Source organism: Calypte anna, chromosome 3 (genome assembly GCF_003957555.1).
Source record: "Calypte anna isolate BGI_N300 chromosome 3, bCalAnn1_v1.p, whole genome shotgun sequence".
Classification (NCBI taxonomy): Eukaryota; Metazoa; Chordata; class Aves; order Apodiformes; family Trochilidae; genus Calypte; species Calypte anna.
Window position 1 is genome coordinate 88,809,359 of NC_044246.1, and position 14,114 is coordinate 88,823,472.

The 14,114-nt window shown below is 35.0% G+C and overlaps 1 protein-coding gene across 1 annotated transcript in view; it reads left to right on the top strand.

Annotated features, from left to right (window-relative positions):
* EYS (eyes shut homolog) overlaps nucleotides 1-14,114 on the top strand; it is a 709,634-nt gene that overhangs the window by 68,634 nt on the left and 626,886 nt on the right. The window contains exons 7-9 of the mRNA XM_030447573.1: nucleotides 7,524-7,628; nucleotides 7,886-8,025; nucleotides 13,466-13,632. Coding sequence (XP_030303433.1) covers nucleotides 7,524-7,628; nucleotides 7,886-8,025; nucleotides 13,466-13,632 — 412 coding nt within the window. The remainder of the gene's footprint in view (nucleotides 1-7,523; nucleotides 7,629-7,885; nucleotides 8,026-13,465; nucleotides 13,633-14,114) is intronic.

A 14,114-nucleotide genomic window follows, 5' to 3' on the forward strand; every position in this document is an offset into this window, starting at 1 on the left:
AGACCTATCCACTTTCTCTTTAGCCTGTATTACATTGGAAAATTATATTCAGCAACAACTTCTATATTTTGGTCTTTATCCTGGTACACTTTCTGGATAGCTCAGGTTTATTCTTTTTGTAATATACTTGCTCTCATTTACGTTTCTTGGGACCTATCTCACTTTGAAAACATGTTCCTTTAAAATATTTAATCCTTTTAAATCTGTTTGTATGACATTTCTCTCCTTGATATTTGCTGCCAAGTTAGCATAAACTCTGTATGTGATTAAACTTTTGTTTAATCTACTTTCCAGAACATTAATAACAACATGAAATAACAGTAGAACTTTTGTGGCACCACCCAAATTTGGGCTTCCATCCCACCTTTTGTGTATTATTCTAGCATCCTTGGGGGTTTTATGAACAAGGTTTTTCAGTGAGACACATGAAGGGCATTTTGATAACAAAACAAACAAGAAAACCAACCACTAGCAAGCAAATAAGAGAAAGGTTAGCTAAAAGGGAGGTCTACAAAAGACCTCCAAGGGCAGAATCTTTAAGGCCAAATTTCCAGCTAAATCCTTGAGGCAGCTAAGAGAAAGGACAGATAATCTATTAGGTGGTCAAAAGTCGAATTATATGTTCCAGAATAATGAGTTCATTTAAGAGCCAAGGTTAATAAAATACATCTCAAACAAATTTAAAGACATTCTGTAAAAAGTAGCTCAATTAATAGACTGCACTAAAATAATAGTTAAGAAAAAACTTTCAGGAAGGAACATTCCTAACTAAGAGTCCTTGATTAATTTTATTCTAAACCAGGAGAAGGTGAAATTTTAACTCCACATTTAACATTTGAGAGCATGTGCTCATGTTTATAGTTCATGTAGCAGCAGACAATGAGGCTAAATTGCTGAGTGTGGCCAGTGGAAGTCTTTTTCATGTTTTTAAAATGCTTTAAATCCATCTCAGTGTGTGGGGAAAAAAAAAAAAAAAGATACTAGCAGTAAAATTTAAGAAAAAGCATACTATTTTTCACTAGAACTGTAAAATATTCAGATTAAAGTTGGGATCCCTTTTAGTCTATGAAGTGGGGCAGCATTACAGCATTTAGTGAACATATATGGTTCATTTTGGCTGTTCTCATTTATTGGGACACATTAAAAAGGTTATGTTCCTTTAGTAAGAGAAAAGTAACTTTACAGAACAATTGTGTAAAAGTGCCTAATATCTGTCACCTAATGATGTTTACTAAATTATGAGTTCAGCCTCAGAATTGTTATCTCCAACCCCAACAGAATTTTTGTTTTTCAGGAATGGCAATTTCTATTTCCTTTAGATCTTAACTACGAAAACTGTTATTAGAAAATTATTAATATCACATTTTTCTTGGGTTTACTTTCCATAATACTCTCAGAAGAACAACTCTCCTTCACAGACATTTATGAAACACCATCCTAGTGGTGAAACACCATCCATGGAGATGCAAGGAATTTTGGAAACATAAGTGAGAAATTTTCATTAAAACTGTGAATTTTGACAAAAATAATATTAATAGATTAAATTCCAAATAACACGGTAGATCAACATACATTCTTAAGCCATCTGCCATTTTAGGTGGCTGTAACATTCATTTACTATAATTAAATATTGGGATAAAGTACTGACAGTCAGTGGGTGGACTAATTCAGTATGCTGTGTTTTTATCAATTTAAAATTTAATAATTTAGTGTAAATACGATGTCTACATTCTATCTATAATCAATGGAGATTATCCAGTTTTAACCATCCTCAACTCAACTCTAGTAGAAATCTCTCCACTGATGGGATATATTATATGTTTCTTTTTTTCAAGTTAGATGTAGAAAGAGTCAAGACAACTGTTTTTTTAACCTGTATAAAATTATATTTTACACTAAGACAACTGAAAAACTACATATATTGATCTTAAATATATATTAACTTCAATATCCATAATAACTAGGTTATTAAAGATATATTTTTTCATCTAGCCAATAATAGAATTTTCAAATTCAAATGTTAAAACCAAGTCATTTAAACTGGATTGTTCAACTGTCTGAGTTACAGTCAGGCAGATGCTTTTAACACCTTCATGCATGAATTGTCAGATCATTTCTTTATTTCTGCCTTTTGTTATTCTTTTGTCATTCACTGAAACTACTTTGAAAAGCTCAAATATTCATTATTATACTAGGCTTCTCTAAGAATACATTTACTGCAGAGTACTGCACATGAGGAAATATTCAGAACCCTTGAAAACCTGTTTTTCAATTTCTAGTGGTTCAAAAAAAAAACCTAAAGATGTGGATTTGTTTTCTTTCAAACATAAATAACTGTAAAGTTCCGGGAAGTAGTATAGTATAGATCAAGGCTAACTTCTAAGTACCTACAATGTAAATGTCTGTGCAAGGCTTGTCACTCTGTGCTCCCTCCAGGTCTTGTGCAAAGTAATAGAAATTTCAGAGTCCGATCATCTGACCTATTCTGGAGCTGGAGTTCAGGATAAGACACTCCTAGCCTGTAAATGGGCACCATGGACATAAAGGCCCACTTTCAGAAGATGAAACTTAATTGCCCATGCCCTCCCAAAGAACATACTTTTAATTTTCATGCTAGTTTCTCAATGTAAATAGACAGGAAGCAATGGGTCTGTGTGTATGCCCGTATATGTATGTGTGTACTCATATGTCCCAAATCTAACTGGGTTTTATAACATAACTACATTCAAAAACAGGAAAAAAAAATAGTCTTGAACTGGGGCTTGTTAAAATTACTGAGCATAATTATGATGCACTTGTACACTGAAGAAAAGTGTTGGTCATATCATATGTTTTGTACGATAAGCTTGTTGCCATATAAAATAGAGAATAATAAATGCATAGGGTAGATTATCTTTAGGTACTCTTTATTAGAACACTTGTTAATTAAATAGCTCATTATTAGATAGTTTGTTACGTAGATAGTTTGTTACTTAGAGAGTTGATGACCTGCAGCAGTACAAAGGAAATGGGATGAAGATGCATTGGGCATAGTACAGATTAGACATTAGGAAAAGGTTCTAAACTGAGAAGAGTCACTTGAACAGGCTCTCCAGGGAAGTGGTCATGGTACCAAGTCTGTCAGTGTTGAAGGAGCACCTGTGTAATTCTTAGACATGGTGTAGGTTTTTGTAATCCTGCAAGGTGCAGGGAGTTGGTCTCAATGATCCTTATTGGTCCCTTTCAGTTTTAGATATTCAATCATTCTGAGAATCATGGTGTCACAGAAGGACTGAGGTTAGAAAGGGATTTCTGAAGGTCATCATAGAATCACAAGTTGGAAAAGGACCTCTGAGATCATCAAGTCCAACCCATGATCCACTACCACTGCAGTTACTATATCATGGCACTGATGGCCACATCCAGTCTCTTTTAAAAACCTCCAGGGACAGAGAATCCACCACCTCCCTGGGCAGCCCATTCCAATGTCTGATAACCCTCTCTGTAAAGTTTTTTTTTCCTCTATCTACCCTGCACCTCACCTGGCAGAGCTTCAGGCCATGCCCCTAGCTGCCGGGGAGAAGAGACTGACGCCCCCCCCTGTCTACACCCTCCTTTCAGGGAGTTGTAGAGAGTGATGGGGTCTCCCCTGAGCCTCTTCTTCTCCAGACTGAACACCCCCAGCTCCCTCAGCTCTTCCTCATAGAACTTGTGCTGGATCCCTTCACAGCCTCCTTGCTCTTCTCTGGACCTGCTCCAGCACCTCAGTCTCCTCCCTAAACTGAGAGGCCCAGAACTGGACACAGTACTCAAGGTGTGGCCTCACCAGCACTGAGTACAGGGGCAGAATCCCTTCCCTGGACCTGCTGGCCACGCTGTTCCGGATACAGGCCAGGATGCCATTGGCCTTCTTGGCCACCTGGGCACACTGCTGGCTCATGTTCAGCTTCCTGTCAATCCAGACTCCCAGGTCCCTTTCTGCCTGGCTGCTCTCAGCCACTCTGTGCCCAGCCTGGAGCTTCTGATGGGGTTGTTGTGGCCAAAGTGCAGGACCCAGCACTTGGCCGTGTTGAACCTCATCCCACTGGAATCAGCCCAACTCTCCAGTCTGTCCAGGTCCCTCTGCAGAGCCCTCCTGCTTTCCAGATGATCCACACTCTCCCCCAAATTAGCGTTGTCTGCAAATGTGCAAATTGTGGACTCAGTCCCCTCTAAATCATCGATGAAGATACTAAACAGAACTGGGCTCAGCACTGATCCCTGGGGGACACCACAGGTGAGCGGCCGCCAATTGGATCAGCACTGTTCACCACCACTCTCTGGTGGCCTCCAGCAGTTCCTAACCCAGCACAGTGCTCCTGTCTGAGCCCTGGGCTGACAGCTTTTTCAGGAGAATCCTATGGGAGACAGTGTCAGAGGCCTTGCTGAAGTCCAGGTAGACTCCATCCACAGCCTTCCCCTCATCCACCAGGTGGGTCACCCAATCACAAAAGGAGATCAGGTTGGTCAGACAGGACCTGCCCTTCCTAACCCAGTGCTGGCTGGGTCTGATCCCCTGTCCATCCTGTAGGTGCTGTGTGATTGCCCTCAGGATGATCTGCTCCATAACCTCCAGGCACTGGTCAGGCTGACGGGCCAGGAGTTTCCTCGGCCCTCCAAACCAACTTGTTCAAGTAGGATCAACAAAAGAAGATTGCCTAACTGTATACAAATGGATTTTTAATTTCTCCAAGGATTAAGACACCACCAAATCTGGCAACCTGTTCTAGTGCTTGGTCACCCTTGCAGTAGAATAAGGTTTCCTGGTGTCCATGCATAACCTCAGTTTATTCTTGTTTGTGGTCGCACTTTATTTCACTGATATCTTGGGCATATAATTTGTAATGAAGCAAACTTGTAAGAACACATGCTTAGGTAAAAAATGTATAAAGTCACTTTTAGAAATAAACAGTACAAAAGTAAATGCTTTAATCAAATTATTTTCCCTCCCTCTGAACTTCTATAATTTATTTTTTTCCTTTGTTCTTCCTACCTGCTGAACTTATTCCTGATAGAAGAATAACATGCTTAATTGTACAGAAAAATTTTGTTTGAGTTCTCTAAGTATTGAATTTTTCAGTTATTCAGCCTTCACTCACTATGAAGTGATAATTAGACATTAAAAGCTAAGTGGATTACTGTGGAGATCTCTCCTGACATCCATTTAGCACTTAATCAGATCTTAATACCAGAAATTATGTATTTCTCAGCAGCACAGAGATTCTAATAAATTTTATAACAGTTAGGAGTTACTAGGTTTTCTTGACCTCATTGTGGCAGGGAAAAGTTGTAAAGTTTGCTTAAAGGATACAGCCATTATAAGGATTTCAGATTTATAGCTAAATAGTTCTTTAAGTCAGTTTGATTATATTAAAAGCCACTCCAATTCCACCTTCATGAATAAATATGAAAAAATGGATTCAAAATATGTATTGAGTTAAAGTTTATTTGCAGGCTTTTTTTTCCCTGATTTTGCCTTACAAATCAACACACCAAAACAACAATAAATCCCTGGCTATTTCTTAGGAGATCGAAAATTCCTCAATACATACTGCTTATTTCACATTTAAAATATCTATATCTATATCTTTTTAGGGTATCTTTTTGCCAACCAATATTACACAAAGTTTGTATTTTATAATTCTTGTCTTTTCTTGTCTCATAGCATGGTTTTCTAAAAGTAGTGGTCATAATCATTATCTTCCCAGAGATACAGATAGATATAGTTACCAATAGTGTCAATACAAAATGAAAAAATAAGAATTTGTAAATGTAAGGTCAAGTTGTTCACAGTTTTCCATGTATTGTAGATTATATTGTAATTCTTCTAATTGCATATTCCATTACAAGAATAAACAGTGAGAAGTATCTAATTTTCTATTTTTTTTCTATTTTAAAAATTTTATATTAATAATATGCAAAAAAATATTTCTACCTCAGTAAGCTTTATAAGTTACAGTAAAGTATAATCTTGGCTGTTGAAAAATTTATATATGTTAATACTGTCCTATTTTTCACTGAAGAGCAATGAAACAAAATAAGCATTAAAAGCCTATATGGCATGCTGATCAACCTCTCTGTAAATACACGAGATTATAGGTATAGTTCACCTCCTGTTGGCCCAAGGAAGAGATTTCTGGCCAACAAGTCACAGAATTAAGGACTTAGGTACATGCCTGTCTGCATTTGTAAAAGTCCATAAAAGCTAATCCTTAAGTCTTAGGCTGACATTTCATTCCAGCTTATTAAAATTGGTTCATTTTCCCCTGATGTCTCCCCATCTTTAGATCAAAAAGAGAGATGATTAAAAATTTAAAATTAATTTCAGTATTTGAAGTAATTTTTTTTGCCATATCAAGAATTTAAATCATAGTACTAACTTCTGACAAAACACTTTAGAGAACATATTGTCTGATTAAAGCAATTATTCCAATTTCTTGTACATTTCTCCCAAATACTTTTCCCCTCTGCAGCTCTGGCTTTTCTGATAAAGACTCTGAGTGAAGTAACACTAATTACAGACATGTTGATGGTTACAATATCTGTAAACTATTCTTATATTCTTTCCTGAGGTTTTGCGTTTTCAAACTTTTCAAAACTCCTCTACCTTCTTCTAGCTTTCTCAACAGTAAAGATTATTTCACTTTTCATTGCTTTATATTTCTAAAATTGAAAAAAAAAATTAAATGTCACTGAACTGCTGTAAAAAGAGTAAATTGAAAGTTTAAAAAATATTATGAAAAACAAAACAATAGTACAACAATAACAAGATGTAGAGAACCTTTACAAAGAATTAATTAGATATTTTATGTATCAAAAATAATGAAAAAACTTTAATGTGTATTCGTTATTGTCAGATCTACTGGTTTTCCAAGATTAATAGCAAAGATAATCTTCCTTATTGACTCATCAATTTGCTATATACAAACTTCTCTTCAGTACATTATTTCTAGAACTCTCTAGTTACAAGTTCAGTTTTTTCCTTCTTGCTGAGCTACAAGATTTCTTCAACTAAATGATAGTAATTGTTCAGTGGAACGACACTGGGGGTTTCCTCAGACAAATATGGACTGGATTTTTCCTTGCAAAAATGGAGCCCAGAAAAGATGTAATGAAATATACGCATAATAGAATCAAAAGTCTTGAGTAGATATCTGGGTTGACTAATGCAGCAGTAAAAAGTAGAAAATACGTACGTATTACCTTTGCTACAGATAATTTCCAGTGAAAATCCTCCCTCTTCAGGACTGTATCCCATTTGAATCCCATCTAAAATCCTTTTTCAATGGTGAAAGAGTTTCTTTAGACCTTTTTTAAGACACTGGGATTTTGTTAATGTAAACGGAGAGGAAGAAGCCTGGGAACTTATACAAGGTCTTTGAAATCTAAGCAATAGTCCAGAAAGATTATTTATAGCAATAGTTATTTTACTAATATTACTTTTGTGGTGTTTTAAGATTGTGATATTAATGCTTAACCTTTTTAGGATTTTTTTTCAACCCTAGGAGAATTCTGCGAGGTGCAAATTGACAGCTGTGGTTTTATTTCATGTGAAAATGGAGGAACATGTGTTGATTATGAAGATCATTTTAAGTGTATTTGCCCCATAGGTGAGTAATTGGAAATCTATTGTATTTTCTAAATTAATATAAAAAGAAAGTGTCATCCATATCTTTAAGAAATAGCAACTTAACAATGTATCACATTGTGTTCAATGAACATTTTTATGAAGAATCCCACTTTTTCACTTTGGGAAATAAAACCGCCAAATTACTCTGGTAGAGTGTTGTTAACTGCTAACACCCTGAACAGACATAATGTCAATATTCTGAATGAACTGTGATTAAACATTCTCTTTGTGGTGCAGGTTTTGAAGGTGAAAGATGTGAACTGGATATTGATGCCTGCCTATTCTATAATATAAGCTGTGCCGCAGGAGCACTGTGTATGGATAAATCTCGTGGATTTAATTACACATGTTTATCACCATGTATTGGCAACACAGAGGTAGGATCAAGTGATATATTCCCCTCAGTGTTTTGGGGAAATCAAACAAGTTATTCTAAGAGCAGTGAGCTAACAAAGCCTCATTTCTCATGGGTTTCCTAAACACAGTTCTTGCTCTTGATGTATTCTCATGCTAACCTTCCTCTTTCCTGTGTAACACACACATTCAAAAGTGCATGATGTGAGTAGTCTAATCCTTGTCTGACAAACCATGTAATATCTGAGCTCTTTCTTTCTTACTCTACAGATTTACTCCCTGACAACTTCTGTTCCCTACTTGTTGCTCTTATGTTGTGAAACTTGTAGGAACCTAGGACAAAATTTCCCTGAAATGTTTGAAGTGCTTAAAAGTTACTAGAGAGAAGGATGATAGCACATCAGTGCATTGAAAGAATAGCAACATTTTAATTTCCATTAAAAAAAAAAAAAAAAGTAGAGGCCATAATCAACCAAGCAAAGAAAACAAACCAAAAATCTAACGCCAGGCTAACTATGCTACAATGACAGCTGAAAATGCAGTTAGAAAATAAAAATTCTTCTTGCAAGTTACTCCTAAATGCTCACAGAATCTAGTAATGAATTTGATTTTTGTACATTCAAAGTACTCTATAAATATTTAGGTTAGATACTTAGAATGTTTAGGCCAAAACTGCATCCACTTTGAACCCATATATATCCGAGAAATGTATTTGCTGTACCCTTATCATTTCCCTTCATGACCTTTTCAATTAAATTACTTGTCTGGGTAAAATTCATTCACATCAGGGTGGACTAAAGACCTAAGCTCTTGAGTTACTGAGTTTTCAATATGGAAGAAAGTAGAATACTGTTGCACTTTTTTATTAACATAGTTATTTTAAAAGCTGTGTACACAATACTATATAGTCCTTTCAAACAGCTGCTCAAACATGATAACCAGGGTTTTGAAGGTTTAATCAGTGAAATATATTCGCCATAAAAATATACTGTGTGGAGCAGGAAATGTGTTTATAAAGAAGCAATCAACATTTATGTCACCTTGAAGTCCATGGGTACACACTCACCAATTAATATGAAATGTAACATGGAAACACTCACTGGTTCAAAGGTTTATATTTAAATTGTTCAGCATCTGGTAAATTTTAACATTTTTATGATTTAAGCTGTCATACTGAGTGCGAATTTATTGTACAAGGCATAACAGCATAATGATGTAATAATCATTATGGATAGGATGGGAAGTGATCATGTTGTGCCAAGGATGCTGATGGGACCTACTAAAACATTTTACTGTAATATTGGTTTAAAAGCCCTCAGACATATTTAATTTATTCATATAAACATTTCTTAGGTTACCATAAATGCCCTATGGGGGAAAAAAAATTATATATATATATATTTTTATGTATATATATATACATACACACTGTATATTAATACACACTTTATGAGACAATTAATGTGGTTGTAATGTGAAAAATTAGTAGATTTTCTAATGGCAAAGGAAAGAGAAACTAAAATAAAGCAGTTATATTTTTGGATTTTTCTCCTTTTTCTTAGCCTTCAGATCATTAAAGTAATATAATTTGCTTATCGGAGAAAAAAAAGCCTTATTTAAATGAATATTGGAATACTATTTGAAATAGTGTAAGAATTTGAAATTAAAGGTTTACATTATTTAGTAAATTACATAATTCAGCATTTATTTCTTTATTCTTTATGACTGTAAAGTAAGTATATATTTTTCCATTCTCTCATTTGTTTTCTTTTTCTAACAGTACCTTAGTTATGCTGAACTTCTGGGTATTCAGGACAATATACTGAACAGAATGGTACCATTCTTTATATTTTCTTAATAAACAAAAAGTAAATTAAAATTTTTGTGGCTTTTTTATCTCTACATAAATGTATAGTACTATAATAGTACTACTATTCTGTATAGTATGTATAAGGCTAAGATGTTGGTGAAGGGTTTAGAGGGAAAGCTGTATGAGGAGCAGCTAAAGGCACTTGGTGTGTTCAGCCTGGAGAAGAGGATACTGAGGGGAGACCTCACTACATCTTACTGCTTCCTCACTAGGGGAGGAGGAGGAGCAGGCACTGACCTCTTCTCTCTGGTCACTGTCACGGTTTAACACTGGCCCGGCAATTAAACCGAATAACAGACGCTCTCTTTAATCTCTCTCTCCCCTCGATGAAGAAAGGAGAGAGAATAAGGGAGAGAGACTTATGAGTTGGAAACTAAACTACACAACTTTAATGAAACAGTAATGGTAAATAGGGAAAAATTACTAAATATATACAAATATACAGGAAAATGGAAACCACATTCCTCCCCCCTTTCCCCCAATAACTCTCACGTCACCACCGAGGCTGTAGGGCAGCCCTGGGAAAGTCCAGGCTGGACTCCTGGAGTCGGCAGCAGTCGGGAACTGGAGGCAGGAACACACAGATATGGGCTGGCACGGATCAGGACCACAGGCAGATGAACAGACAGGATCCTTCCAGGATGCCGGGTGAAGGAAGGGAAGCAGGAAATCAGGAAAAGATCTGGCTCGGCCCTCGTGATGCCTCAAATTTATACTGAGTGTGACGTATATGGGATGGAATACTCTGTTTGGTCAATTCTGGCATCTATCTTGTCTGATCCTCCCTAAAGGAGGGCTCTGGTGGGACCTCTGTATCCTCCTGGACGGTAAAATGTTTTCATGCAGAGCTGAGCAGTGTCCTTGGCCTGCATACCAGTCTCTAGCAGTAACTATAAACATCAAGTGTTATCAATCCTAAAAGCACACACACTGCATGAGAAACTTGCTGTTAATTTCAGAGAGACTACTTACAAGGGACTTAGCTAAAAGCAAAAGTACAGAAACAGAAAACCACCTTTATCCTGGCCCAAACCAGGACAGTCACCAACAGTAGAACCTGAGGGAATGGCAGAAGGATGTGCTAGGGGAAAATTTAGGTTGAATATTAGCAAAGTTTTTCACCCAGAGGGCAGTTCAGCACTGGAACAAGCTCCCCAGGAAAGTGGTCACAGCACACACCCTGCCTGAGTTCAAAAAGTGTTTGGATGATGCTCTTAGACACATGGTGTGATTCTTAGGGTGCCCTACACAGGGACAGGAATTGGAATTCAGGATCCTGATTGGTACCTTCCAACTTGGCAGATTCTATGATTCTGTGATTCTATGATAATGTTGAGAGGCTTTTTTTTCTTTTCCAGTACAGCACTTAAAACACTGAGGTAGTTTTTAATATTATTATATATATATATTTTAAAATAAGTATTTAAAAAGGGAAATGTGGAAATATTAAAATAGCAAATAATTTAAATTTCAAAATCCTTGTTAACATTGTAACAAGGATAAAGCCTGTCTGTCCTGTACCTCAAATTATGAAAGACCTACAAGTAAATAAAAATTTTGGCATATATAAATTAATGATGTCCAACAATACCAAATTTAGCCACTCATAATGCCAATGGTTAATGTTTTTTAAAAGAAATTATGCGAGCTTAAAATTATTTTTTAATTATTTTTCAAATTCTCTTTTCAGTTTTAAAATGTAAACAGGCACACTTGTGTTATCTGCTTGTTTTTTCAAAAATAATTTCTATCTGGGTTAGGGACTGAACTATCTCTGAAAAGTCATCTCAGTGTCTATCTACATCTTTATGGTGCTAAAGTTGTGTCCAGCTGCATTGTTGAGCTCCACTTGCATGATTGACTTGGAAACTGATTCCACTTTTTATGGGACAAATGATCCCAAGTTACTCTTCTTGGTTTAAGGCAAAATTTTCAACATTCTTGGTTTAAAATATAAGATTTGTGTTTAATCCTAAGAATGAGGAAGATTTTCTTTGGGAAAAAGAAAATGGTGATGTATGGGAGGATGCTGCTCTTTCCAAATCTGTTTGTCTGTTTTCATTTAAAAGCATTACTTGTATAAAAAAAAAGTAACAAATAAATCTTTTTAGTAGTTTTGAAAACCACAATGTAGAGGTACATTGTTTGACTTTAATAAATGATCAATAAATGTATTCAGCCTTAATGTCTTATAAATCCTTAATAATTCTAACCTGGAGATGTCGATTTTTAAACTGATAGGAAATAAATTTTAGAGCAGATTTGAATATCTATCTGATAGAGAAAAGTACTACTAGATTTGATACTAAAAATATCTGTCTTGGCTTTAATTTTAATTGAAAGCTGCTTTAGATTGCATTAAATCTTCAAACACATTTCTTCACAGTATAAAGTACCAAAACAACATTAAAATAAGATAATTATAATATTGTGGAGAAACTGAAATTTAACTCTTGTCTTAATTGCCAGAATTTTTCTAAAGTCTTATTGACTATAATATTGTTCAGTCTATTTGAGCTCTGAGAAACTTCAGGAAAAAAATCCCACAGAAAAGTTTAAATAAAGAAGACAAATGAACACTTTATAAAGAGATACTCTTTTCGAAACTATATACATATGAGTTTCCTTTGTATTTGTTTTGAGCAGTTCTTTTCTTCAAGAAATTGTCCTATTGCAAAACGATTGGAAGTCTAAAATTCAGTACTTAATTTTAAGGTCAATTTAAAACTTAATCAAAGACAAATGAATATTAGAGGATTACTGCCAAGAACCATTATTATTATTAAATCTTAATGACATTATAAAGAGATTCAGACTCAATCAAACCAAAGTACTAGTGCATTAGCACATCTTCTAGACACCATCTTCTTTAAAAACCTATTGATTAAATGGAGAGATCTTAATCGCACTGAAGTGAAAATGTAGTAATCCATTTTCACACTGGTAAAATTTTCATGGAAATTAAATGGCACCCTAAAAGTAAAATTAAGAAAGGAGTATTCATTCCGACTTTGAACTTTCTGTACTTCTTGAAGAATATAAGAAATACTGGTTCAGTAAATAATATTACATAAAAACTATGAGAAATAATAGATATAATTACTTTATATATAGAAATAAAAATATTCAAGGATAAGTTGTGAATCAGTGTCGTTATTACAAATTTAAAATAATTCTATTCTGGCTTTTTTTGATAGCCACAAATTCAATTAAGATATATGTAGATACTAAGCACAAGAACAGTTGTTCTACTCTTTTAATGAAAAAATCCCAGACTAGTTCACTATCGTCCCTCCTAGAAAAAGCACATTTTAAGGTCAGTTATGAAAATGATGCTATCAAGCTGAATCAGAAATGTCCCTTTCCAGCTAATCAATGAATGGATACATTGATTTAATAGCAGTCAGTATTTTAGGTTCTTGAAAGTCATCCTTTTGTAAAATTGCATTATAAAATCATTAAATAACCATATTTATTACCATCATTAAATAACCATAATTATTACCAATAGCTTACCCTGTTAAACTCTTTGGGGAAAAAACCCCAGCACGTAGAGATAAATGTTCTTATGTATCTATACTTTCCATCTCCAGGTATGTGCAAATGGAGGCAGCTGCTTCTATGATGAAGAAAACCAGACATCTCACTGTGTCTGTGCTCTTGGATGGACAGGACAAACATGCCAGGAGAATATTAATGACTGTGAGGTAAACCATTGCCAACATGAAGCCACATGTGAAGATGGAATTAATAAATACAGGTACTAATTAGATGCTTTCCATACAAGCATTCATAAAATGTTTATGTCATACAAAGTTCTTTCCTTCCAACAAGCATTACAGAGAGAGTTGTTACTGCAGTAATAATTTTCTCAGATTAAAAATGCCATGGATACTAACTTTCATTAAGTTAAACCAAGTATGCAAAAGCTCAGCAATACAAATAATCTGTTTTTTTTTAAATGGTAAAAACTATATGAGCCTGTAATGTTACATGGAGTAACATTTTTTATTAAAACTTCTATTTAAATTTCAACTGGATAGTTGAAATGCTGAGGTTTTGGTGGATTTTTTTTAATTTATTTTTATTTTAGGTATTGACAAAACTGTCAAGAATATGCTTTCCTTAGTGAGCTGTCAGGTGCTGCAGATGAGAGCTGAAAATGAGACAGTATAAAGGTCTGGGTTGAAAGTAAATGAAAAGGATTTCTTCAAAAAGTGGTGTTTAGCTGTTCTTTTTAGA